The 26,355-nt window shown below is 61.7% G+C and overlaps 1 protein-coding gene across 14 annotated transcripts in view; it reads right to left on the minus strand.

Annotated features, from left to right (window-relative positions):
• The window catches only part of TIAM1 (TIAM Rac1 associated GEF 1), a 167,911-nt gene that overhangs the window by 7,634 nt on the left and 133,922 nt on the right, over positions 1–26,355 (minus strand). For 13 of the 14 annotated variants that reach the window (XM_059686301.1, XM_059686299.1, XM_059686293.1 and 10 more), the window contains 11 exons: positions 23,474–23,698; positions 18,052–18,155; positions 12,534–12,713; positions 10,754–10,822; positions 10,430–10,555; positions 9,226–9,334; positions 6,811–6,990; positions 6,183–6,301; positions 3,614–3,722; positions 1,255–1,313; positions 787–889 (listed from right to left, as the gene is read on the minus strand). In XM_059686301.1, coding sequence (XP_059542284.1) covers positions 787–889; positions 1,255–1,313; positions 3,614–3,722; positions 6,183–6,301; positions 6,811–6,990; positions 9,226–9,334; positions 10,430–10,555; positions 10,754–10,822; positions 12,534–12,713; positions 18,052–18,155; positions 23,474–23,698 — 1,383 coding nt within the window. The remainder of the gene's footprint in view (positions 1–786; positions 890–1,254; positions 1,314–3,613; positions 3,723–6,182; positions 6,302–6,810; positions 6,991–9,225; positions 9,335–10,429; positions 10,556–10,753; positions 10,823–12,533; positions 12,714–18,051; positions 18,156–23,473; positions 23,699–26,355) is intronic. The other variant, XM_059686294.1, reaches the window with a different exon arrangement.

Genomic DNA, 26,355 nt, shown 5'->3' on the forward strand with positions numbered 1-26,355 from the left:
GTGACCTGGGAGCTTCCGCCCACGAGAGCCGCTGCCTCCAATTACGCCCTGGGTGGGGCCCAGGCAGAGCTGCCAGCACCTCGCAGGCGCGGAAGGCGCTGCCTAAGTGAGCGTATTTACGACTCCCCACACCCCACCTCCCTGCTGCCTGGATCGCAGAGAAAGAACTGACTCCAAAGCCTTCACACTGACACAAAGGGTGAGTGTGTGAGTGTGTGAGTGTGTGTGTGCGCGCGCGCGTGTGTGAGTGTGAGACTGTGTGTGAGTGTGTGTGTGTGAGACTGTGTGTGAGTGTGTGAGTGTGCATGAGTGTGTGTGAGTGAGACTGTGTGTGTGTGAGTGTGCGTGAGTGTGCATGAGTGTGTGTGAGTGAGACTGTGTGAGTGTGTGTGTGTGCGTGAGTGTGTGTGTGTGAGACTGTGTGTGTGTGTGTGTGACTGTGTGTGTGTCTGTGTGTGTGTGTGTGACTGTGTGTGTCTGTGTGTGTGTGTGTGTGTGTGAGTGTGTGTGTGTGTGTGTCATTTGGGAGTCTTTGGGGGTCTCTTGGTTAAAAGGCACGTGAGTTACTCCGTGGGCTGTGCTCCTGGGCTCAGTGCTACTCAGGTGAGTCCCTGTGACACGAATACAAGCCACAGGCGGCAGGACCCCCTGGACCCGCACTGAAGGCACCGCACCCGTTCACTGGGTTCCCTCACTCACTCGCGGTGAGTAAACGGCGGGAAATCGGAGGCTGTGGAGAGACGGGGGCACGCAGCACCTGGGACCCCGCCCGCCCACAGTAGCTACCTGCACTGGCCAGGGCGCGGACCTGCAGCGCCTCCACGGGGATCATGTGCCGAAACCGGAAGGGGTCCCACTCCTCGTAGATGGAGAGCCTGTGGGATCCGACCTGCAGGAGGGGGGGCAGCGCGTGAGGACCGGCTCCAGCCTGGGCCGGACCCCCTCTCCAGACCCCGACCCCCTGGGACCCACTGCAGAGCGCGAGGGGCACAAACAACTCTGCCAGCCAAGCCCGGGTACGGGGACCCAGCACAGAGGAGGACGGCCCAACAGGAGCAGAGGGACAGGGGCACAGGGAGGGGGACAGCGTGGGAGACTCGGACCACGGCAGGCGGGCACTGCCCTGAGTCCTTAGCAACATTAAACAACAACAAAGAGGGAAAAGCAGCAAGTCCTAGGAGGCTCCCGCCTGGCGAAGGCAGAACCCCTCTCGCCCGGAGAGGCCCACAGCTGCGGGGAGCAGGCGTCTCTTACGAGTTTCCTCTTCTGCTTGGAGCCGTCTTTGTACACGAGGACCACGGCCGTTTTGAAGACTGGAAAGAAGATGAAGAGGGCGGTTAAGGCGGGCGGGCGGGCGTGGGTTTCCCGTCGGCTTCCTACTCGTGGTGACGAACACGACGGTCAGGAGGACGGCGAGACCCCAAGGCCCCCGCCTTCCCTCCTCCTCACGTCCCAGACACTCAAACGCCTGCCGAGACAAAGCCTCCGGAGCCCGAACGAACCCGGGGCCCAAGCGGATGGAAAGGCCCACCCCGCCCGACGGGAAGCTCCTGGGGAAACAGGGTATTTAACCGGGGCATCGTTTCTAACCGACAGCTGAGGCCATATTTAACAACAATGGGGTGGGTGGGCGGCTGGGGGAGGATATAAACACCTTTAATGATAATGATGATGATAATAATAATAATGATGATGATGATGCAGCCGCTAAGGAGACTCACGCTTATGCCCATCAGGCTGATAATCAGGCTTATCGGCGTGGACGTTAGCTGAGGAAGCGGAGTGCAATCCCACGTCCCCCCAGCCCCGGCCTCAGGGCACGGGGTCCGGGTGTCCCACGCTCCCCACGGGTGGAGGGCCAGGGGAGCCAGGCACCGTCACCCATCACATCCCTCCAGCCACGCCTGCAGGTCCCCACTCAGTGACCACGACTCCGCCCATCGCTCTTCACCCTCCGACCCCGAGGCATCGCGGGGGCCGGGCCAGCAGCTGGGGGACAGCCTGGCGCACACAGAACCTCGGCGGGAGCGGCGTCCGGACTTCTCAGGCCTGGCCCCTGAGCCCGAGCACCTGGCTCATCTCCTCTCCCCGTCACAGTGGCCAGTCTCCATCCAAATCTCCACGGCAGGAAAACACGCCTTAAAGCGCAAAGAAACTGCCCCCAGCCCCAGCCTGGGCTGCCCCCACCCTTCCCACCTCACAGCACCGGCTCCTCCAGGGTCCCAGAGGGCAGAGCGGGGGCTCCCTCCCCGCGGCCCCCTCCCCGCGGCGGCCATGCAGCTCCGCAGGACTGAGTGCGGCCCTGCTGCCCAACCTTCCCGCCGACCTTCCCGCCGGCCGTGGTCTCACAGACCCATCACGTGACTGCGACCACACCGCGGCGGCACGCTGCCATGGCTCTAAGGCTGCTGGCCTGCCTCAGTTTACCTCGGCCGTGCGGGCTCACAGGGCTGGGCCAGGGTGACCCCCTCCTGGGCTGCGAACACCTCCTTCCGCCTCCCCTGACTCCCGCCCTGACACTCAGGCTGCTCTCACTCCCTGGACTGCTCCAAAGGCACGTCTGACCCCTCAGGGCAGAAGCCTAAACAAAGTACTTCCTGCCCGGCCGGGTGGCTCAGTGGTTGAGCATCAGCCTATGAACCGGGAGACCACGGTTCAATTCCCAGTCAGGGCACGTGCCCAGGATGGGGGCTCCATCCCCAGTGTGGGGTGTGCAGGAGGCAGCCGATCCATGATTCTCTTTCATCATCGATGCTTCTCTCTTTCCCTCTCCCTTCCTCTCTGAAATCAATGAAAATATATTTTTAAACAGCAGCCCTGGCCGGCGTGGCTCACTGGATAGAGCGTCGGCCTGTGGACTGAAGGGACCCGGGTTCGATTCCAGTCAAGGGCACATGCCCAGGTTGTGGGCTCGATCCCCGGTAGGGGTCGTGCATTCTCTCTCATCATTGATGTTTCTCTCTCCCTCTCCCTCTCCCATCCTCTCTGAAATCAATAAAAATGTATTTTTTAAAAACAAACTGCTTCTCTTCCTGCACAGGGGCCGGCCATCAGCGTCGGGCACGGCCGCCCTGGGAGTGAGACGCAGGTGCGGGGGCGGAGCCACGTCCGTGCCAGGAGAAAGCCCGCCACTTCCTGTTAGGAGGGGCTCAGGCCAACACCAGACACTGTGCGGGGCCATGTCCCGCCCCGGGAGCCGCTCTGCCCGCAGCGGACGCTTCCTGAGCGCTGGGGGGCCTGCTCACTCCCAGGATGACCGCGAAAATGCCCAACGTGAGTGTTCCCTTCACGGTCTGGGGCCCCCACACCAGCTCCCAGTGGGTGCGCCTGCGGGACTCGGAGTCCTGAGCTGACCCTGCGGCTCCTCGCGGCTCCACAAGGCCCGACAGCGACCGCTCGTGCGCACCACGGGGCCTGGCTACTGCGGGCCGCAGGGTCTGTGACATGGGGGTGGCCTGTGCTCAAAACTATAACTGACTTTATTGTCATCGACGGCGCCTTGGAAAGGGACGGTCCTATTTTGAAATTTAAGCCACTCCCCACCCCCAGCCCCCCTCCCCCACACTCACCGAAGGCAGCCAGCCCCCCCCCACACACACACACACACACTCACCGAAGGCGGCCAGCTCGGGCTCCTTCTTCCACTTGCCCAGCGAGGCGGGCGGGTTGGGCCAGGTCACCATCGTGTGCAGCAGCAGGTCCCCCATGCTCAGGTCGGCCACCTGCGGACCAGACATGTCAGCTCGCCGGGTGGAGCCGCAGACGCGTGACTGCCACGCCTACTTCACGGGAGCACTGTCTCCAACACGCGTGCTCGTTTCCCCTCTCCCCGCGTGTCCCCCAGAGCTTCAACAATACAGCGGCAAAAAGGTGCCCACTGGCCCTAAGGTTCCCCAGCAGCAGACCTGCCAAGAGGGCCCCGCAGCACGGAGACCAGCCTGGCCGTGCGGCTCAGTGGTTGTGTCGACCGTGAACCCAGGAGCCGCACGGGGATTCTAAGTCCCCTCAGAGCACAGCGGCCGGCCCTCCTCCCGGCGGCTTTACAGGAACACGAGGACCCCGCTCCTCTCCATCCGGGGAGATCAGCTCAGCGTGGCTGCTCTGTGGAGCCCAGCCCGCGCCCTGCCCTCGGAGAAGGAGGGAGCTCGGGCCCGCTTGCTGCCGGAGCCCCGCCTGCTCCCACCCGCTCGCCCGGGGGTGTCTTTCCTCTTCGCCTGGGGGGGGGCGCTGAGCGTCGCCAGGTTGGTCTGTGGCATCTTTCGCAGCCTCGTGCGCGGGCTCTGCGCTCCTGGCGCTGAGGGAGACCCGCTCTGCACACACGTTGCTTTTCACACCTCGGCCCAGGAGGTTCCTTCGAACGGCACCGCGTCCCCTGGCTCCTCGCCGGGACGATTTCCCACGCGATCGTCCGAATTCCACCCGAGCCCTGCTTCCCTGTGACCTCCGACCCCCGAATCATATTCATCTTTTCCAAAATTCTCTGCAACCCACTATCCACTGCCTTCTAGTCTTCGGCGTGAATGGCCATTTGCTCTCAGGATCGTTAAAACCCAGGAATTAACCTGGCATATCATGAAAAATGTAACAAAACGTCATAAAAAAATCTTTTTCCCATAACCCAATAAATGAAATAATCAGCAACGCAGAGCAGGGAAGAGTCGCAGGATCGAAAACGTCTGCAGAAGTAGTCACAGCACGAAATAAACGAGGCCAAGAAAACCCCCACCGACAGGACTTCAGGGAGTCACGGCTCATCCACACGGAAATGCTACACAATAACTTCAATAATTCCTGGGAATCGTTTAGAAGAACATGAACATTTTGTTCAACATAAAGTATCGCCACGCAAGACCCTTTCAGAATATAATTATTCAAGGAACACGTTTATAGGTTTTCATCAAAATAAACACCGAACGTTGAGAACGTGTGCTGTTGTTCTCGCCTTTTTCTTTAACGAGCGGATGTCTTTCTCGTTGCAGAAGTTTTACAAGGACATGAGGACGAAACCCGGGGCAGCGAACCCCTCTCCCCTCCGCCCGGTGGGTGAGAGGACCCGCCGAGCAGACGGAGGCGGTCCCCACGCTCTCCTGCCAGCATCACGCGGAGAAGCTATGTGGTGTCTCCTGGAGAGGAGGGGCCGAAGCCAGCACACGCCGGGCCCACACGTCCCCCCCCCCCCCCGCGGGGCCTGTACCTCCGAAGCGTGGCCGGGGCAGAGGTGGGGGCGGGGGCAGGGGCAGGGCAGGGGCGGGAGGGTCCTGTCCAGGCTGCTGGTGGCCTCACTGACCCGCCCACGGGGAAAACCCGTGTGTCCCATCCACAAACCACCGCCACACGCCTTCACTCCACATCTACACCACGCGTGTGACTTTCAATAAACTGTCACCCACCTGCCTCCCCACATCCATGACTCTCACCCACCTGCCTCTCCCTCGCAGCACACGAGTAAATTCCATCATGTATGTTGGCTTCTACACGCACATGAAACGTCCTGACTTTACCTCTTTCTGACACTGACCGGTCGTCCCACCCTCGCCTCGGGGGGACAATGACCCTGGAAACAGCCCTACCCCGCGCGAGGAGGCTGCTCTGCGTGCAGACCAGCAGGGCTCTGCCCCCTGCTCTCAGCCCCCAATCTCCCCTGAGTTCCCTCCCTCCCACCCCCACGAGGCAGCAAGCAAGCCCAGGAGGACTGACGCTGGGGTGACGGGGGAGGGGCACTGGCACACAGTGGGACTGCCTGTCCCCTGCCTCCAACAGCTCTCAGCGCAGGCACAGCCCAGGGCTCCCCCCAGCCCCTCCAGGAGGTTCTGTCCTGCCCCTTCCTCCCAGGCAGGTGTGCAGGTTTGCAATCCCTTAAGCATGGTTTCAGGTCATCCATCCACAGCTACTCGCTGAGCACCTGCTCGGAGCCGTCACGGTTCCAACCCCAGGAGGCAGCTGCCGCCCCGGAGCTTTTAGAGCGAGCCAGGCCCGCGGGCGGCAGTCACCCCCACACGCCACACCCCAGCCCGCGGGCAGCGGGAGTCCACACGGTCCTTTCCTAAGAAACCCTCGCTGAGGAAGAAGCCACACCGCAGCCGGGCCGCGGGCAGAATCCACCGCGACGCCAATCCCGCCCGTCCCGGCTCTTTCACAGCCAACAGCCCTGCGTGGGGACAGGGGCCCCGAGCGGGTCCTACCTCCTTCTTCTCGCCCGTCTGCTCCGCGATCAGCTGGTCAAACACGGCCCCGAACTCTTCGTGGATCTTCTGCATCTCGTTGATGTGACTGGCCACCTTGTTCATGGTCTTGATGGCCACTAGGGGCGACAGGGCGGCGATGAAGAGGCGGCACAGGGGCGCGGGCTGGGAGCGGGCGACGGCAGGGGTGGGAGGTGCGGGGCTTTGCTTGCAGGTCTGGTGTGTGTGTGTGTGTGTGTGTGTGTGTGTGTGTGTGTGCGCGCGCGCGCGCGTAGGGTTTTGCGGGCGGGGCTCACACAGGCCTTGGCTTGGAAGGGTAACAGGTGGGATGGGGGCTATGGGTGGGGTCATGGGCAGGGTTGGTGGTCGTAGGCGGGGTTACCTGCCAAGGGCGGGTTTGTAGCTGTGGGTGGGGCTGTAGGCAGTCCATGGCTTGTGAGTGGGGTCACGGACCATGGGCAGGGCTGTGGGTGGGGCTTATGGCTGTGGTGGGCTGTGGGCGGGCCCATGGGCGGGGGCTTCTAGCTGTGGGCGGGCCCATGGGCGGGGTTTCTGGTTGTGGGTGGGGCTGTGGGCGGGGCTTCCAGCCGGGGCGGGGCGGGGGCGGGGCCCTGGCCGCAGGGCTCACCGTCCAGGTGGTAGTGCTCCTCGCTGTCCACGTGCGTCAGCGCGAAGAGCTCCCGCAGCAGCAGCGGGTACTTGAGGACCCGCTGGATGGGCTTGATGAGGTACGACTCGAGCGTGGCCGAGTGCTGCTGCCGCGGGTTCTGGGCGTCCAGGAAGGCCTTGAAGGCCGCGTCCGTCCTGGCTGCGAGGCACACAGCTCGTGGGGCCGGACCTCCTCCCGCCCCGCCTCCCTCCCCGGTGCCTTTCCCGGGAGGAGGGCAGGAGCGGAGACAGCCAGCCCAGCCCGGCGTCGGCTCATGGGGGGCAGACCCCGGGGTGTGAGGGAGCCAGGGGAGCCAGGGGCAAACCCTGCGCACTGGGACTCCGGGCTGCTCTCCTCCCTCCTGGTCCTCAGCCCCAACATACGGCCCCGGCATTGAGCCCTCGCGTGAGCGCCCCGCGGTCACTGCGTCCCCCCAGCAGACGGTCCTTTTGTCCTCACGCTCTTCCCTCTACACCCCCCAACACACACACACACACACACACACACACACACACACACACACACACGTGGCCGGTAGGAAAATGTAGGTCAAGCCTAATGGTTTCAGGGATCGTTTGAAACCTAACGATAATACCTTTCAGGTGCAAAAGAATATGACCGAATTAAGACAATCTACAGGGGCCGCATGGAATCTAACGGAATGTTTAAAAATAACACAGAACGCTAAGGGAGATACTGTTTACTGTGGGGCTCGGACCTCGGAAACTCTCACAGTGACACCTCACAACAGCCAGCGCTCGGGTGACGTGTGAAAACTGACACACAGCCCGGCGGCGAGCTCAGTGGTTAGCGTCGACCTAGGAACCAGGAGGTCAGGGTTCAATTCCCGGTCAGGGCACAGGCCCGGGTTGCAGGCTCCATCCCCAGTGGGGGGCGTGCAGGAGGCAGCCGATCCATGATTCTCTCTCATCACTGATGTTCCTATCTCTCCCTCTCCCTTCTTCTCTGACATCAATAAAAATATATTTAAAAAAAAAAAAAAAAAAAAGAAGGGATACATACACAGGACTGTATGCCCGACACAGCCCGTGTGGGGACGGACAGCCAGACAGGATCCCAGCCCCCCTCTGAATTCCCGCTGCACCTGACTCTGCACAGACGCACTGCAGGCTCTGTCGGGTCCAGAGACCCCCTGGTGCCAACATGTCCCGTGACAGGTGTTAAAGGGGGTCAAAGCACAACGTGCATAAGCCTTTACACACCAGCAGCTGTGCATGTGCAGCCACGTGAGGTGCGGGGGGAGGTGCGGGGTGGGATATGGGTGAGGTGTGGGGGAGGTGCGGGGGGAGGTGCGGGGTGGGATATGGGTGAGGTGTGGGGGAGGTGCGAGGGGAGGTGCGGGGTGGGATATGGGTGAGGTGTGGGGTAGGTGCGGGGGGAGGTGCGGGGTGGGATATGGGTGAGGTGTGGGGGAGGTGCGAGGGGAGGTGCGGGGTGGGATATGGGTGAGGTGCGGGGGGAGGTGCGGGGTGGGATATGGGTGAGGTGTGGGGGAGGTGCGGGGGGAGGTGCGGGGTGGGATATGGGTGAGGTGCGGGGGGAGGTGCGGGGTGGGATATGGGTGAGGTGTGGGGGAGGTGCGGGGGGAGGTGCGGGGTGGGATATGGGTGAGGTGCGGGGGGAGGTGCGGGGTGGGATATGGGTGAGGTGTGGGGGAGGTGCGGGGGGAGGTGCGGGGTGGGATATGGGTGAGGTGTGGGGACGTGTGGGGGAGGTGCGGGGGAGGTGCGGGGGAGGTGTGAGGACAGCGGCTGGTGTCCCGAGATCCCCTGAAATCCAACCTCCTGTCGGTTACAGTGTTGACCAAGGAAGCGCCTCCCTGACCCTTCTCTCTGTCACCAGCCACCACAGGTGAAGGTGGCAGCAAACCACCTTGTGGGGACCCTCAGATGCCCTGCCTCCCGGGCCGCTGGGGGTGGGGGGAGGGGCGCCTGCTGCTGTGAAAACCCCGCTCCGTTCTGTGCAGGCAGCTGCAGCCGGAGCGGTTCCGGGAGTAACTGGGACCACGTGCCCGTGACGGACAGGCGTGAGCACAGCGCTCGGAGCAGCAGCAGGTGAGGGCAGGAGGAGGGCCACAGGAAGGCAGGTGTGATGGGGCGGGTGACAACGAAATCGACAGAGAACAGGAATAAAGGGGAATTTCTAAACCCTGTATTTCCTGCATAACTGCAAAGTGACCCCGCAATTCTGGACCAAAACAACTCAGACAGAAGGTGCGCTATCAGGAAAGCGACACACGGCTAACCCAGCTGCGCCGGCCTTTCCTCTGAGCCCTCATCCGCGGCTGCCACATCGACGACCCTTCGACCCTTCGCTCTCAGTCCGAACGCTCCCGCCCTGGCCCCGGCCCCGGGCCCGCCCTCGCAGCCTTACCTTTCACCAGGACCTTGGGCACCTTCGTGTGGCTGGCGCAGAAGGCGCTGTACAGCTTGAAGCGGTCGGCGTAGTAGAGGAAGGAGCCCCCCAGCGAGAACAGCACTTTCTGGGTTTAAGGAGAAGAGGCCTGGCTAGTTCAGGTCGCGCCCACCTGGGAATATCGGCAGGGTCTCGGGCACCCCCGCCAGCCTGACCCGCCAGCTCAGCATCGGTCACCCCGTCCCAGCTCCTCCCTCCGCTGCTGGGGGCCTGCAACGTCCCCCGAAAGCGCGTGAGCTCACAAACCTGGGTAACGGGTTTGGGGTTTGGCCTTTTCAGTAATTACAGTGCAGGGGCCAGTTTTCTAGACCAGTGTTACTTGTGTTTTTAAAATGCATTTTTATTTATTTCAGAGAGGAAGGAAGAGGGAGAGAGAGAAACATCAATAATGAGCAAGAGTCACCGATTGGCTGGCACCTGCACACCCCACACTGGGGATCGAGCCCACAACCCGGGCCTGTATCAAACCACGACCTCCTGGTTCACAGGTCAACTCAACCCCTGAGCCACGCGGCCAGGCAGCCGGTGTTGAAAGGGCCTGTGTGGGTGTGGGTGTGGGATGTGGGGTGTGGGTGTGGGTGTGGGATGTGGGGTGTGGGTGTGGGTGTGGGTGTGGGTGTGGGATGTGGGGTGTGGGTGTGGGATGTGGGGTGTGGGTGTGGGTGTGGGTGTGGGATGTGGGGTGTGGGTGTGGGTGTGGGTGTGGGATGTGGGGTGTGGGTGTGGATGGGAAACACGGTGCATCGGAAAAGGCAGACCTGAGCCCCTCACCAGCTCCCGGGGCAGGACTGTCGAGGCCGGGGCTTCTATCCGAGCCTGTGAAACAGGCCTCAGGAGAGAGCCCTGCAGAGCAAGCACGTCACACTCGGGCCTCGCCTGCGGCCCGCCAGCCGCGAGCTGGACGTGCTTGCTCTGTAGTTTCACGCGAGCTGGACTTGTTCGAGACAGACGCCCCTTACTCGGGCAATAAAAACGGGTGTGGATGTGAGCGTAGTTTGGCTAACGGACATGGCAGGGAATTGGGAAGGACGGGCTACTACAACAACCACGGTTGCTGAGGAACCCACACAACTGGCAGGCAGAGGCCAGCGTGGTCTCCTCTCTATTTCACTTTCGGCCTCCACCTCCCGCCCCGCCCGCCCCGGACGGAGGACTGACCGACCTTAAACTGATCGACTCTCTCGAGCTTTTCCAAATCCGGGACGAGTCTCACTCCATCTTCCAGCGTTTTAAGGAATTCTACTTGAAACTCCACCATTTCGGTTAAATTGCCGAAGAGCACGTCCAGCTGGAAAATGAGAAGGAGTTTAGCCGACGTCATCTGTCCCGTTAGTGATCAGAAACGACTCGCCGCTGATCTCAGCAGCTTCCTGCCGATCCTGAGGATGGAGAACGGTCAGCCCCCTCTCGGGCGCTGTGACCTGCCCTTCTGCTACAGTGAGAGGGATCTGACCGCTGCCCCCCGCCCCCGCCCAGGTGACTGTACCTCGTCCTGGGTGAGGAGAGTCTCCTTCTGCAGGGGCTGCAGGTACCGCTCCATGAGGCAGCTCAGGTCCTGGGGGCGGAAAGAGCAGCTCGTGAACAGAGTCCAAACGTCCACAGAGAACCCCAAGGGGAAACCCCGTGAGGTTCCAGGGGCCGGCGGTCCGGTCTTTAGGCCACGAAGGTGCCTGTTAAAGGAGCGAGCGCGCTTTTCTGCAAACGCGTCCGGCTTTGCAGCCACGGGCTCAGGTGGCAGCTGTAACAGGAAAGGGGCAGGTGGTGCATGGATGGACTGCGTTCCAATAAAACTTTATTTGTAGAAGCAGGCAGAGGGCTGGCCTCGGCCCGAGGGCCACAATTGGCTGACCCTTGATTTAAAGACTAAAATGGCCCCGGCCAGTTTGGCTCAGTGGATAGAGCATCAGCCTGCAGACCAAAGGGTCCCGGGTTCGATTCCTGTCCAGGGCATGCACCTTAGTTGCAAGCTCCTCCCTGGCCTGGGCCCTGGCTGGGGCATGTCCAGGAGGTAACCAATCGTTGCGCTTCTCTCACATAAATCACGTTACGTCGCCATAGGAATGGATCTCCCACGTAACCGAGGACCTGCTGCATAACTAAATTGTACGCAGGAATAAGTCATTATCACAGTCACAGGAACTGTTAGAAACGCTGCCGCCACACGTGTGATGGAGAACTGACCGTCAGCACCAGTGACACCACAAAGGACACGGGCTGGTCCCTTTCTGCTGGGACTCAGATTAGCTTTTGAAGATAAATTTTTCCAAAACTCAATTCCACCGTCGTATCAGCTCAGCAGCGTTCACAACTCAGACAGGTCAGAGGGGCCACACTTGTGCTCACCACCATCTCCTTTCTCAGTCAGTGGGCGGACAGGGAGGGACAAAGGTCAGGTTACAGCTGTGAGTACTCAAAGCACAGAGTTTATTCGTGTATTTTATTTATTAACTAGAGGCACGGTGCACAACATTCATGCGGGGGGGGGGGGGCAGGGAGAGCAGGTCCCTCAGCCTGGCCTGTGCCCTCTGGCAGTCCAGGACTCCCCGGGGGATGTCTGACTGCCAGCTTAGGCCTGCTGCAAGGCTTAGGCCCACTCCACATGGGAAGTGGGCCTAAGCCGGCAGTCGGACATCCCCTGAGGGGTCCTTAACGCTGCCACGGAGGCAGGAGAGGCTCCTGTCACCACTGCTGCGATCACCAGCCGTGAGCCCGGCTTCTGGCTGAGCAGCGCTCCTCCTGTGGCAGTGGTCAGCAAACTGCGGCCCCTTGAGTGAGGCTCTTCCACAAAATACCACGTGTGGGCACGCACATACAGTTCGATTGAAACTTCATGGCCACGCTCAAGGGGCCAAAGAGCCACATGTGGCTCACGAGCTGCAGTTTGCCGACCACTGCCCTGTGGGAGTGCACTGACCACCAGGGGGCAGCTCCTGCATTGAGCATCGTCCCCCTGGTGGTCAGCGAGCATCATAGCAACCAGTCGTTCCACTGTTTGGTCAATTTGCATGTTAGGGTTTTATTATATAGGAAGGATTGTGTAGTTTCATAGGAACACCTGTAAACCTACTGTGGCCCCGCCCTGACATCGCAGGGAATTGCTATAAGAACTGCTGTGCTCCCTTCAAACACAAAAGAAAATCTTAACATTTGGGATAAAGGCCACCATCTATGGGAGAGGAAGAGGTTGCCTTGGCTCTGTGACCTGGCTCTGCTGTTTGAGAAACGGTGGAAACAGAGGCGGGCAGGGGGCGGGCACAGACGCTCACCTTCACGTAGGTGCGCTCCGTCTCCAGCAGCTCACAGATGACCTTGCGCAGCTTGTCGGCGTCCGTGAGCTGCCGCGTGGTGGCCGGCTGCGGCCCGCCGGGGTCCTGGGGGCACGGGCTCGGGGCACTGGGGTTCATCTCGCGCGGACTGCGGCAGGACACGGCCCCCTGTTCCGTGCTCTCCAGAGCACAGGTGGAAAGCAGGGCAGGTGAGGGCAGCGGCACTCCGGGGTGACCTGTCTGACCTCTGTCCCTCCCCGTGTCCCTCCCGCTCACGCACTGCCCCGTCTCCACCTCCTGTCGCCTGGGACGATCTGGTGGACGTTTAGGGCGTCAGGGTTCTAAGATTCCAACCTCTCCAGTTGCATAAACAGTTTCCCAATCCTGGGCCCTGACACCCCGGGACCCGCAGGTCTCCACTGGGTCAGGCTGGGTTCACAGGGGCCTGTGAGCCTCCCGGTGCCCAGCGCTGCCCCCAGATCATCCAATAGAACCTCTGGGGCGGGCCCCGCAAGCCGCACGTCTTAACGCTCTCGATGGCCCCGCTGGCCGGCGTGGCTCAGTGGTTGAGCATCATCCCATGCACCAAAGGTCCTGGGTTCGATTCCCGGTCAGGGCACATGCCCAGGTTTCAGGCTCAATCCCGTGTGGGGCGTGCAGGAGGCAGCTGATCCATGATTCTCTATCATCATTGACGTTTCTCTCCCCCCCCCCCTCTGAAATCAAAAATGTATTGTGGCCAGAGGACATCAAACTCCAGCTCCATTGGGCCCTCCCCACGGAGCCTGGCCAAGGCCATGACCTCGGATGCAGAAGCCAGCACAGCCGTCCCGCTCAGCACGGAGGCCACTCCCACCCGGGAGCTGCCCTGGGAGGCTCTGCACGCACCCACCCCCCAGCTGACTTCCCGGGAGGGGATGGGCACACAGTGGGGGCACAGGTAGTGCAGGGCGGTGGAGGAGGAGCCGGCTCCCCCGGCCGGAGAGGGACCAGCGGTCAGTCCCCGGGAAATGGGCGGCTCTCCCGGTGCTCAGAGCCGTCCTGTTGGACGGAGAGCAATCCCAGCGACACGGGGAGGAACTCACGCGGGAGGAAGTGGGGCGCACTGTCCCCGAGGCCACGCTGTCCCCAGAGGAGAAGAAAGCACAAGGCCACTCCCGCCCCCATGAGCTCAGGTCTAAAACCGGCCCTTTGAGTCTCCCCAGGTGAGCACACCCCACAGCTCACAGGGGCGCCTGACCCAGAATCTCACAGCCTTTCGGGAGGCAAGCCCAGCCTCGCGCCAGGACCCACCCGGTGCCCAGGGGCCTCCCAGCCTCGCGCCAGGACCCACCCGGTGAGAGGAAGCCCGAGGACCAGGCTCCTTGTCAATGAGACGCACCCCGACCGCACCCCGACCGCACCCCGACCGCGTTCCAGCCCCAAACAGCCCTGGGCAGAGGCTTCGTGGGCTCCGGTGGCTTCTGCCTTCCCGCTGACCCACGCGTTTCCCACGCGGAGTCAGCCTGTCCCACGGGCCCAGGGGGACGACACAGACACCCCCCCAAAAAAAACCCCCTTAAACCTCCCTGAGCCAGCGCTTCCCCATCCACCTCCTCCCCGTCCTCCTCCCCGATTAGGAAGAAATGGAGGGAGCAGCACCTGAGCCTCCTGCGGAGACGCCCGCGGACCGGGGCGCCACGGGGACTCACCCGCCGCCGCCGCCGCCGGGAGGAGGGAGACTGAACACAATGCCTCTCCCGCCTCAGGAAGGAAGCAGCCCTGCGGAGTCCGAGGCGAATCAAATGCAACTTCACACGGACACTCCCCCCCCCCGCCCACCCCCGCCCAGCGCACCCCCCACCCCAGGCCCCAGCCCCTCCGCCGCAGGCCGCCGCTGGGGTCCCACCTACCCGGGCGCTCACCGGGCGGAGGGGCGGGCGGACGGACAGACGGAGCCCGGGCGGTCCCCGTGCTCAGGGCCCGGCGTGCGCTGCCCCAGCGCGGACAGCATGGGGCGCCTCCCCCCGCGACTCCACCTGCCGAGCTCAGCACCGGGGCCGCGGCTCCCAAAATACTGTGCGCCCAGCCGCCCGCTCCCGGGAGAGCCCGCTCCCATGGCGACGCGTCCCGGCCCGCAGCCGCGGCAGCCCCGCCCACACCGCGCCCGCCGCGGGGTCACGGCGAGGTCATGCTGCTGGCCCCGCTGGCCCCCCACGTGCAGGGGAGGACCCGCTGAGCCGCCGAGGCAGTGTGGCCCTCGGACCCGCCCCGACGCTCCCCTGGAGGACACCCTCCGGGCGGGGCAGGCGCCCCCAGCACCGCGGGCGGTTCACAGTCTGTTTCCCCATTTTCCGCAAACAAAGCAGCCCTTCCCTTCCCGGGGAGCCGCCGCGGCACGAAAGCAAAAGGGTTTTCAGGACGAAGATGTTCTCACTCTTCTCGGGTAGTTCGCTGAATGGAAACAATCACAGCGGGGGGCGGGGGGCGGACACAGCCTCCGGGCTCATCGCATCCGCCCAGAGGCTGGAACCCGGGCCAAAAGCGGGACACGGCGGCCGGTGGGAGGGACCCAGTAGCCGGGAAGGAGGTGCTAACAGGGAGGCTGCCAGTGCCCCGGCTACACACCACCCCCGCCAGGACCTGTCACTCCTGAGCCGCCCCACCCAGCAGCTCACACCTATCTACTTGCTCAACCCCAAGAGGCCGTCTGGAGCAAAAACTGTTATTTCTAAAAAACTGGAAAACATAAAATCCCAACACACATTCTGTCCATCCTGCCCAGTATTTCTCGGAGGGAGGCAAGGCAGGGGGCCAATGGGGGAATCTGGAATCATGTCAACAACAAAAATAAAACAATGATAAGAATAAATAAAATTTTAAAAAATTAGATTTTTTCAATGTTACTGTACATAACACAATATACAGATGACATATTAAAGAATTGTACAGCTAAAACTCATGTAATTTTGTTGACCAATATCACCCCAATAAAGTCAATAAAAAAATTTAAAATAAAATAAAAACATCAAATTCCAAGACGCCTTCTCTTTATCCTGCCCAATATTTCTTAAAATAGCTCATTTAGGAAAAACAGCAAAAAATATTAAATCAACAGCTGTCACATATTTAGCCGGGATGAAAAATGATTACCTGTTTTATTTCATTTAGATGTTTATTGGTTTAATCTATTATTCATTCATTTCTACACCCAACCTGCTGCATTCAAAATCATCCTTCCATACTTTGGCAGTTCACACGCAAAAGTTTTCACTTTATTCTCAAGAAAAATTATACACTGATGTGAGATGCATCAAAAAACTATTCAACCCTAATCAAGAAAGTTAAGCTGTGCACGTGCTGTTTAAATCATAAAAAAAGACCTAGAAAGCTTAGGCCTCAGGAAAACAGCTGAGCACTTACTGAGCCCTCATCGGAACAGGCTCACAGCCCAATGGTCAATGACTTTCTTCCTGTTCAGAAGCCTGGTTTCACCACCAGCCGGCAGCCACCCAGCCAGAGGGCAGTTCTGAAAAGCAGTTACCACGCAAGGCCTGGTTTGCCACCTCAGAGCTGTGTGAGCTCCAGTAAGTTGCTGAACTTCTCTGTTCCAATACTCTCCTCTATCAACAGAGGGAAGAACAGTTTCTTCCTTCCCCGGGGTCTCGGGGGATGAGCCGAGCTACCATGGAACAGTGCCCACTACATACAGGGCACCGAACGGTATCCGCTCTCGTTTATTTACTTTTTAACGAGAGGCCCGATGCACGAAATTCGTGCAAGAGTAGGCCTTCCTTCCCCAGGCTGCGGGCACCCAGGACCCGGGCTTCCCTCGCAGCCCCAGCTTCATCCGGAAGGACGTCCAGAAGGACGTCCCGTCTAATTAGCATATTCCACTTTTATTATTATAGATACTTTTTTTATTGATTTTTAGATAGAGAGGAAGGAAGAGGGGGGCGGAGAGAGAAATATCAATGATGAGAGAGAATCCTGGGTCGGCTGTCTCCTGCACACCCCCTACTGGGGATGGAGCCCACAACCCGGGCCTGTTCCCTGACCGGGAATGGAACTGGAACCTCCAGATTCATGGGCCGACACTCAACCCACTGGGCTACACAAGCCGGGCTCCTCACGTATTAGTAACACGCAGTTAGGGCCCCGACTCCAAGACTCCTTGGCTCAACTTAAAGCTTTTGCTTCCAAATATCCTAAGAGAGAAATTTAATTCACAAAAGGCGATTTTAGTTACGGAACTTGGGTTGCCTGACAAAACAACCAAATAAAGATAAAACCTGAACAAGCAGAAGCGCAGGAGCGCAGGACCCACGGGCGCCCGGCCCAGGGAAAGGAACAGGTACCTAAAGCCGCAGCGCAGCCCGGCCCATCGGATCCTCAAACATCTGCGACCTGGCCCCACCCCCCGTCACACACTGACACCCGACAGGGAACGGGGACAGCGGCGCCCGTCCCCACATCCGACCGGGAGTCCAGGCGGGTCTCAGCGCCTCCTCTTCTGCACAAAGAACCGTGGAGTCAGACAGACGCCTGGGGTCAGTGCACAGACCTGGCCTCTTCCTTCCTGCTCCCCCGACCTCATGACTCACTGCATTCAACACGGAAACGACTCAAAACCCACCAGGGAAGGAGGACTGGGCGATGACAGGGAGCACAGATGACCAAGTCAGAAAGAATTCAGCAGTAAAGGCTTCAGGGACAGGAAGCATAGCTGTGCTCCCACCCACGCTGGAAATCGAGAATCCGCCTTTTTAGTCTCAGTAACAAAATAACTACATAAATGCCCTTCCAAATGTCTTCTCTCAGCACGGAAATACCTGTTTCTCTAGAGAGCCACTGGCCCCCCACAAATAGAAGTAAAAGTCAAGTAAGGGCCACGGCTTAACCTTCGGCAAATCCTTTTATATACGAATATATGAGAGGCCCAGGGCACACGGTTTGCACAAGGGTCGCAGCCCCGGCTTCGTCCGGAAGGTCGTCTGGAAGGAGGTCCGGCTGTCCGGTCTAATTAGCATGTTATATTTTATTATTATAGATTTTTATTGATTTCAGAGAGGAAAGGAGAGGGAAAGAGAGAAATATCAATGATGAGAGAGAATCATGGATCGGCTGCCTCCCGCACGCCCCCCACTGGGGATCAAGCCCGCAACCCGGGCCTGTGCCCTGACCGGGAATCGAACCGTGACCTCCTGGTTCATAGGTCGACGCTCAACCGCTGAGCCACGCTAAGAGGCTCACTTCTAACCAAAGCTGGCACGAGGCGCAGAAGCTCACGGCAGAAACCACGAGTCACAGACCACGGAGCTGACCCAGCCGCACAGCGAGAGGGGATGAGTCGGACTTCACCCAGTGACAGCTGTGCCTGCCTCCCGCCGACGGGCTTGTCAGCGAGGCCACCTTGGGTTCTGAGAATTATTTAGCGGCATCTCCCAAGTGGGACTCCTGGGCCCCGTGGAGGGGGCGTCCGCCACATCCAGCTGCAGAGGAGGCCGGGATGCGGGAGGTGAAAATGAAAAGCTCTCACCTTGCTGCTGAGGTCCGTGTCATCCGAGGACTCGGGGTCCAGCCCCTCAGCCTCCGCGGGGGCGGGCTCCGCACCGCTGCCCTGCGCACCGCCCAGGCCGGGCCCTGTGGGACGGAAGCAGAAGGGATGTGGGGGGACGGGACAGTGACCCCCACAGGTCAGCCCGTGAGGGGCGGGCGTCCACTCCCAGAGAGAACGCATCGTCACACCCGCCAAGTGCCAGTTCCACACCCTCGGCTCAGGGTTAGCGTTCATCATTTGTGTTGGTGCTGCTACCGTCACTGTTTAATAGGATGGCATGTTTTTATTACTTATCCTATATAATAAAAGCCTAATGTGCAAATCGACTGAACGGCAGAACTACAGGTGGACAGGGGGCGGAGCCAGTGAGCGGGTGGCGCCAGGCCAGCCCAGGCGGGTGGCAGCGGGCAGAGGGAGGGGACGGCGATCTGGGGATGAGACTAAGCCAGCCATGGGCAAACTACGGCCCGTTCGGCTGTTCTGTCCGGCCCGCGGAGCCAAAAGAGCGGAGGGTTCTCTTGCTCTCCCCTCCGCTCCTTCACCAGCAGCAGCGTTAACATGGCAACGTCGGGCAACACGGCCGCAGCTCCTTCTTCTGAGCCCAGTTTAAGAACTCATTGTGGCCCTCGAGTCAAAAAGTTTGCCCACCCCTGGCCTAAGCCATCAGTGGGACATCTGAGGGCTCCCAGACTGCAAGAGGGCGCAGGCTGGGCTGAGGAACCGCTTGAATTTTCACGCACCGGGCCTCTAGTAGACTATGATGATAGTTATGGGCCCCCCCCCCAAATTCATACACTGAAGCTCTGCGAGTAGCTGGTGGCCTGGGTCATGGCCCCATCCCGGCTGAGCGTTAGAATCACCAGGAGTTTCAGGACCACCCAGCTGTGCCCTCCCCACCCCCCGCGACTGTGAAGGGCCAGCTCCGTCTGGGATTGAGCCTCACCCCTCCCACCTGGGAAGGAGGTGCTGTCAGTGGGTGCGACTCGTAAACTCATCAGACAACTTGCTGGCTGCAGGCTGAGCAGAGACGGGGCAGAGAGAGCAAAAAGGAGCCACAGCCTGGCCCGTGTGCTCAGTGGTTAGAGCACCAGCCTGTGCACCGAAGGGTTGTGGGTTCAATTCCTGGTCAAGGGCACGTACCTGCGTTACAGGTCCCCTCCTTGGCTCAGGGCGGGGCAAGTGGGGAGGCAACCAATCGATATGTCTCTCTCAGAGCAATACTTCTCTCTGTCTCTCTCTCTTTCTCGCTCTCCCCCCACCAACACCCTTCTGCTCTTTTTTTTTTATATTTTTATTGATTTCAGAAAGGAAGGGAGAGGGAGAGAGAGATAGAAACACCAATGATGAGAATCACTGATCGGCTGCCTCTTGCACGCCCCACACTGGGGATGGAGCCCGCAACCCAGGCCTGTGTCCTTGTCCGGAATCGAAACTGGGACCCTTCAGTCCACAGGCTGACGCTCTATCCACTGAGCCAAACCGGCCAGGGCCCTTCGCTCTTAAAAAGAAAAAAACCAATGGAAAAGATGTCCTCCAGTAAGAAAAAGGGAGCGGCCGCGGGTTACCGGGCAGAGCCTGCCGGCCCAGAGGCGCTTCTGGGTCACACCCGCCCGAGCGCTGCTCACACGGGCGGACAGGCTCCGGGAGGACCGGCGAGCCTGCGGCCTCCGCCCTGGAAGACGGGGTGGCCCCGCTGGGCTCGGGGCACTCGGGCCCTCCCTCCGCCGAGGCTGGGACACCCGCGCGGGCCCTGAAGGGGGCTCTGCGTCACCCTCCACCTGCCGTCCTGGGACCGTCCGCCCGCACAGGTGCGCCCACGGGCCCTGCCCCAGCCGCGTCCTGTCCTGCGTGCGGGGCGGCCGGCTGTGTGCAGGCCCCGCGCTCTCTGCTCAGCTCGGGGCCTCCCTCTGCTGTCCATCCTGTGCACGCACCTGCCTCCCGCCTCTCCCGGCCAGCGGGGACCGGAAGCAGCCAGCGGGGACCGGAAGCGGCCAACGGGAACCGGGAGGGGCCAGCGGGGACCGGAAGCGGCCAGCGGGGACCGGGAGCGGCCAACGGGGACCGGGGAGCGGCCAGCGGGGACCGGAAGCGGCCAACGGGGACCAGGGAGCGGCCAGCGGGGACCGGAAGCGGCCAGCGGGGACCGGAAGCGGCCAACGGGAACCGGGAGCGGCCAGCAGGGACCGGGGAGCGGCCAGCAGGGACCGGAAGTGGCAGCGAGAAGGGAGAGGGAGGCCCAGGCGGTGCTTCCCCCAGGCCCACCCCTCACTCCCCGCTGGTCTGCGGGGCTGAGCACGGAGAACTCCTCCGGAACTGACTGATTGGTGGTGCGGCCATAGAACCTACGAGAACCCCCCCCCCAATGCTGTATTCCTGACCGGCTGCGCGGCTCGAAGGGGCGGGACCACGGCAGAGTCTTAACGACGAAGCGGTTACAGAACAAGCCCGGCGCCCCGTGGGGGTGTGAGGACGGGACCGCGATGCCCGCGCACAGCGGGCACCCAACGGTCAGTCAGGACATTGGCCTGGAGGAAAGTCCATCCACACCGGCCCTAGGGGCGTGTCTGTCCGGAGGAGGTAACGTGACGAGGAAAGGTCAGTGGCTCATTCTGAAACGCCGGCAGGTCCACAGCCACACATGTGTCTAAATCAGGTGCCGATACAGAAATACGTGTTTTATTTTTAAAATGTTATGAAGAAATCTGTGCCCGGCGGGTGTGGCTCAGTGGCAGAGCGTCGACCTGGGAACCAGGAGGCCATGGTTGATTCCCCGTCAGGGCACCGGCCGGCTGCGGCTCCATCCCCAGGTCGGGCGTGCAGGGGGCAGCTGGTCCGAGATTCTCTCTCATCACTGGTGTTTCTACCTCTCCCTCCCTCTCCCTTCCTCTCTGACATCAATAAAAATATATATTTCCTTAAACTTTAATAAAAAGTTTAAAGTTGCAAAGTGCATACCCACAGCCTTTAAAGGTAAAATACACGACACCAGCGCCCTCCTCACGGGAGCGGCCTGGGGACCGCTGGCCGCAGTGGCCTGGGGTCGGCCAGCTCTCCCCGCAAAGGGTCAGTTTGCAACTTCGCAGGCACCAGCCCCTGTCCTGTCAGCTCCTCCACCGGCCGGGGTCGCGGGGGAGTGGCCACAGACGAGACGTAAGTGACCCCAGGACTGGGTTCCAATCAGGCTGTTTACAAAAAACACGCCCCAGGCCGGAGCTGGCCACAGGCTGCCCGCCAACGTCTGCTTCCCACCCCTGAGCCCCGGAGGGCTCCTGCCGTAAACACTCTGCCGCAGCCTGACCCCCGCGGCCTGACCCCCCCCAGCCTGACCCCCCCCCCGCAGCCTGACCCCCCCCGCAGCCTGACCCCCGCGGCCTGACCCCCGCAGCCTGACCCCCCCCAGCCTGACCCCCCCCCGCAGCCTGACCCCCCCCCCCGCAGCCTGACCCCCCCCCGCAGCCTGACCCCCCCCGCAGCCTGACCCCCGCGGCCTGACCCCCCCCCGCAGCCTGACCCCCCCCCGCAGCCTGACCCCCCCCGCAGCCTGACCCCCGCGGCCTGACCCCCGCAGCCTGACCCCCCCGCAGCCTGACCCCCGCGGCCTGATCCCCGCGGCCTGACCCCCGTAGCCTGACCGCCCCCAGCCTGACCCCCGCAGCCTGACCCCCGCGGCCTGACCCCCCCCCCCGCGGCCTGACCCCGCAGCCTGACCCCCCCGCAGCCTGACCCCCGCGGCCTGACCCCCGCGGCCTGATCCCTGCGGCCTGACCCCCGCAGCCTGACCCCCCCCAGCCTGACCCCCGCAGCCTGACCCCCGCAGCCTGACCCCCCCCCCGCGGCCTGACCCCGCAGCCTGACCCCCCCGCAGCCTGACCCCCGCGGCCTGACCCCGCAGCCTGACCCCCCCGCAGCCTGACCCCCACGGCCTGATCCCCGCAGCCTGACCCCCCCCAGCCTGACCGCCCCCAGCCTGACCTCCGGCGGCCTGACCCCCCCAGCCTGACCTCCGGCGGCCTGACCCCCCCAGCCTGACCTCCGGCCGCGCCTACCCCCTCGTGGTCACAGGGAGGAACAGCGCCAGGTCCCGGCCGCACATTAAAGGCCCAGGGCTCAGGGGTCACACACATCCTGCAGGTGTGACGACCGCGGGCGGACAATGACCACAATGATGTCACAGGTCAAGGCCGTCAACAGTAAAAAGCGCCTGATTTTCGGAAGCCTCCCGAGCGCCCGGGTGCTGCCTACACTCAGATTTTGAAACTGAAGACTTTTCTCTTTAACCCAACTTTTTAAAAGAAAATAAATTCAAAACCCCAGCCTATGAAATGGAGCCCAACTCCAGAACGGGGTGGTCGGGACCCTCTCACCCGGGAGCCCCCGGAAGAAGACAGGCCGCACGCAGACACACCTGAGGGACAGGTGATGGGACAGGGTCCCGTACAGGCCCCTCTGGGCGCCCGGGGATCCAGAGCAGGGGGTGCACCCCGGGGGCCCCAGGAAGGCCTCCGGGGCAGGAGCATTCACACAGCTCCCCCTGGAGGGAAGGTGTCCCCAGGAAGGAGGGCAGCAGGTGGGGCGGGCAGGGCTCACCCTTGGGGACTCTGAGGCAAACACCCCAAGAGACAAGAAGACCAGCCCTAACCGGTTTGGCTCAGTGGATAGAGCGTCGGTCTGCGGACTGAAGGGTCCTGGGTTCGATTCCAGTCAAGGGCATGTACCTTGGTTGTGGGCACATCTCCAGTGGGGAGTGTGCAGGAGGCAGCTGATCGATGATTCTCTCTCATCGATGTTTCTAACTCTCAGTCCCTCTCCCTTCCTCTCTGTAAAAAAATCTATAAAATATATATTTTTAAAAATGTAAAAAAAAAAAAGAGGACCAATAAGGGTCAGAGCCCCGTCTACTCGGGCATCAAGCGTCCTCTGTCGCTCAGGAGCGGGCGTGGGCTGCGGGGCTGGGGTGGGACGTGGACGGTGGGGACGTGGACGGCGGGCGGAGGGCTCACAGCCCCAGCCCCTCCCGTGGCTCCTGGCACTTCCGTGTCCCTATCTCGGTCCACAGCCCCGAGGCGGCGGCCTCTGTCCACTCATCTTTCTCCAAAACGACCGGTGAGAGCAGCAGGGGGGACGCCCTCCACGTGGGGCAGGCAGGAGTGTGGCTAAACAGTCCTCCCCAGAACAGGAGCACCTGCCCGCAGCAGCGCCACAGGAAGCACAGGCTCCGCCGGCTCCTCCCCACACCCCGTCCCTGCGGCACCCCGTCCCTGCGGCACCCCATCCCTGTGGCACCCCATCCCTGCGGCACCCCGTCCCTGCGGCACCCCGTCCCTGCGGCACAGAGCAGCCGGTCCCTGTCACAGGCGCCCCAGCTCCGCACGCGGCCACACGCTGCAGGTCGCAGCCTTACCTGGGCTGCTGGGGAGGAAGGCGAGGGGGCTCTGGCCGGGTTCGGTGGGGCCGTCGGCACGGTGGGGCGGGCTCCCCAGCAGCAGGGCGCCCCCCTCCAGCTCGGGGCGCGTCCGCACCAGGAGGCCCAGGCTGGGCTGCGAGAGGAAGTCCCTGAGGGCCGCGGGGCTCAGGGTGGCGGCCACGCGATTGTTGATCTCGAGAATCTCATCTCCCACCTTCAGGCCTGCAACGTGATGGAAAAGTTGAGTTTCACACAGAGGCAGCGGCACAGCCAGGGAGGGGGTGGGGGAGGCTGCACCCCAAGTCCTGCCGCACAGACGGTGCCCCGAAGGGAGCAGGTGCAGGGCCCCAGGCCCGGAGGCTCCAGGCGTGGGGTCGCCTGCCCTGCCCGGCGCGGCCCTGGCCTGAACACCATCTGGAGAAATCTACTCCCCGAGTCCGTGGGCCCCAAGCGCCTGCCGACGTCTCCCCACAAACGCTGCCTCGAGGGGGAACAGAGACGCGCCCTCCAGTCACTGTGTGGACGCCTGGGCCACACCCGGGGGCGCGAGGACCGTCCCCGCGTCTGTGGGCCGCACACTCCGCGGTGGCAGGGAGGCCGGCCTGCTGCAGGCACGTCTGGGGCCGAGGGCCCGCCGAGTCGCTAGGATCATTTTTGCTGTTTTGTGTGTTTTTTGTAACCACATCAGGGCCTCGTGGAAAGTCCCTGAAGAGGCTGCTGCCTTTGAAAGCAGGTGGGAACGCTGCCCACGTTCGGGGCCCAAAGGAGCCGCCGGGCCTCGGAGAACAGGAAGCGTGACGGGCCGGGGCAGGTCAGTCAGTTAGTGAAAGAACATTCCAGAAGTATGAGAGGGCGGGAGCCCGAAGGACCGGTCAGGGGAAGGAAGTCTGGTGAGAAGGCTCCCTGCAGGGAAAGAGGCGGGGAGGCGGCCCCCAGGAGGGCGCAGGCGGGCTCGGCGAGAAGGGCTCTGCTCCCCAGGGGCCGGGCTGCACGCGGACCCCGCTTCTCTGCTCCTGCAGAGGCTGCTCCACAGGTGGCGGCCACAGCGCCTGCTCGGACGGCCGTGCAGCCCAGGGCGGCCCTGTCGGCTCTGACCAGCGTGGATGGAGCACAGAGGGTCCTCCCTCCTGAAGTTCTGCTGCAGGAGGACCCAGGCCGACCGGCGTGGCTCAGTGGTTGAGCATCAACCCATGACCCGGGAGGTCACAGTTCAAATGCAAGTCAGGGCACATGCCCAGGTTGCGGGATCGATCCCCAGTGGGGGGCATGCAGGAGGCAGCCAATCGATGACTCTCTCTCATCACTGGTGTTTCTATCTCTCTCTCCCTCTGCCTTCCTCTCTGAAATCAGTAATATATATATATTTTTTAAATCTGAGATTATGACATTCCTGACACACCTGAGTGTGTGGAATATCATCCATATTCCCTGGGTTTTCAATGACACGTATTCACACACTCGTTACAGAGAATTTGGGCAGATCTTTCTCACTCACCACTAGAGGAAACCCAGAGGCAATTTAGGAGAGACAGACAGGCAGACAGGGAGACAGGGAGACAGGAGACAGGGAGACAGGCAGACAGGGAGACAGGGAGACAGACAGGAGACAGGGAGACAGGGAGACAGGAGACAGGCAGACAGGGAGACAGGCAGACAGGGAGACAGGCAGACAGGGAGACAGGGAGACAGACAGGAGACAGGGAGACAGACAGGAGACAGGGAGACAGGCGGACAGGCAGACAGGGAGACAGGAGACGGAGACAGACAGGAGACAGGGAGACAGGTAGACAGGAGACAGGCAGACAGGAGAAAGGGAGACAGGGAGACAGAGAGGCAGGCAGACAGGGAGACAGGGAGACAGGGAGACAGACAGGAGACAGGGAGACAGGTAGACAGGAGACAGGCAGACAGGGAGACAGGGAGACAGGGAGACAGGGAGACAGGGAGACAGGAGACAGGGAGACAGGAGACAGGGAGACAGGGAGACAGGAGACAGGCAGACAGGGAGACAGGGAGACAGACAGGAGACAGGTAGACAGGAGACAGGCAGACAGGAGAAAGGGAGACAGGGAGACAGAAAGGCAGGCAGACAGGCAGACAGGCAGATAGGGAGACAGGCAGACAGGGAGACAGGGAGACAGACAGGAGACAGGGAGACAGAGAGACAGGCAGACAGGCAGACAGGGAGACAGGCAGACAGGCAGACAGGGAGACAGGGAGACAGGGAGACGGGAGACAGGGAGACAGGGAGACAGGAAGACAGGGAGACAGGAAGACAGGGAGACAGGAGACAGGGAGACAGGAGACAGGGAGACAGGGAGACAGACAGGAGACAGGTAGACAGGAGACAGGCAGACAGGAGAAAGGGAGACAGGGAGACAGAAAGGCAGGCAGACAGGCAGATAGGGAGACAGGCAGACAGGGAGACAGGGAGACAGACAGGAGACAGGGAGACAGAGAGACAGGCAGACAGGCAGACAGGGAGACAGGCAGACAGGCAGACAGGGAGACAGGGAGATAGGGAGACGGGAGACAGGGAGACAGGGAGACAGGAAGACAGGGAGACAGGAGACAGGAAGACAGGGAGACAGGAGACAGGCAGACAGGGAGACAGGGAGACAGACAGGAGACAGGGAGACAGAGAGACAGGCAGACAGGCAGACAGGGAGACAGGAGACAGGGAGACAGGCAGACAGGGAGACAGGGAGACAGGCAGACAGGGAGACAGGGAGACAGACAGGAGACAGGGAGACAGGTAGACAGGAGACAGGCAGACAGGGAGACAGGGAGACAGACAGGAGACAGGGAGACAGGCGGACAGGCAGACAGGGAGACAGGGAGACAGGAGACAGGGAGACAGGCAGACAGGCAGATAGGGA

The sequence above is a fragment of the Myotis daubentonii genome, chromosome 3 (genome assembly GCF_963259705.1).
Source record: "Myotis daubentonii chromosome 3, mMyoDau2.1, whole genome shotgun sequence".
In the NCBI taxonomy this organism is placed as follows: Eukaryota; Metazoa; Chordata; class Mammalia; order Chiroptera; family Vespertilionidae; genus Myotis; species Myotis daubentonii.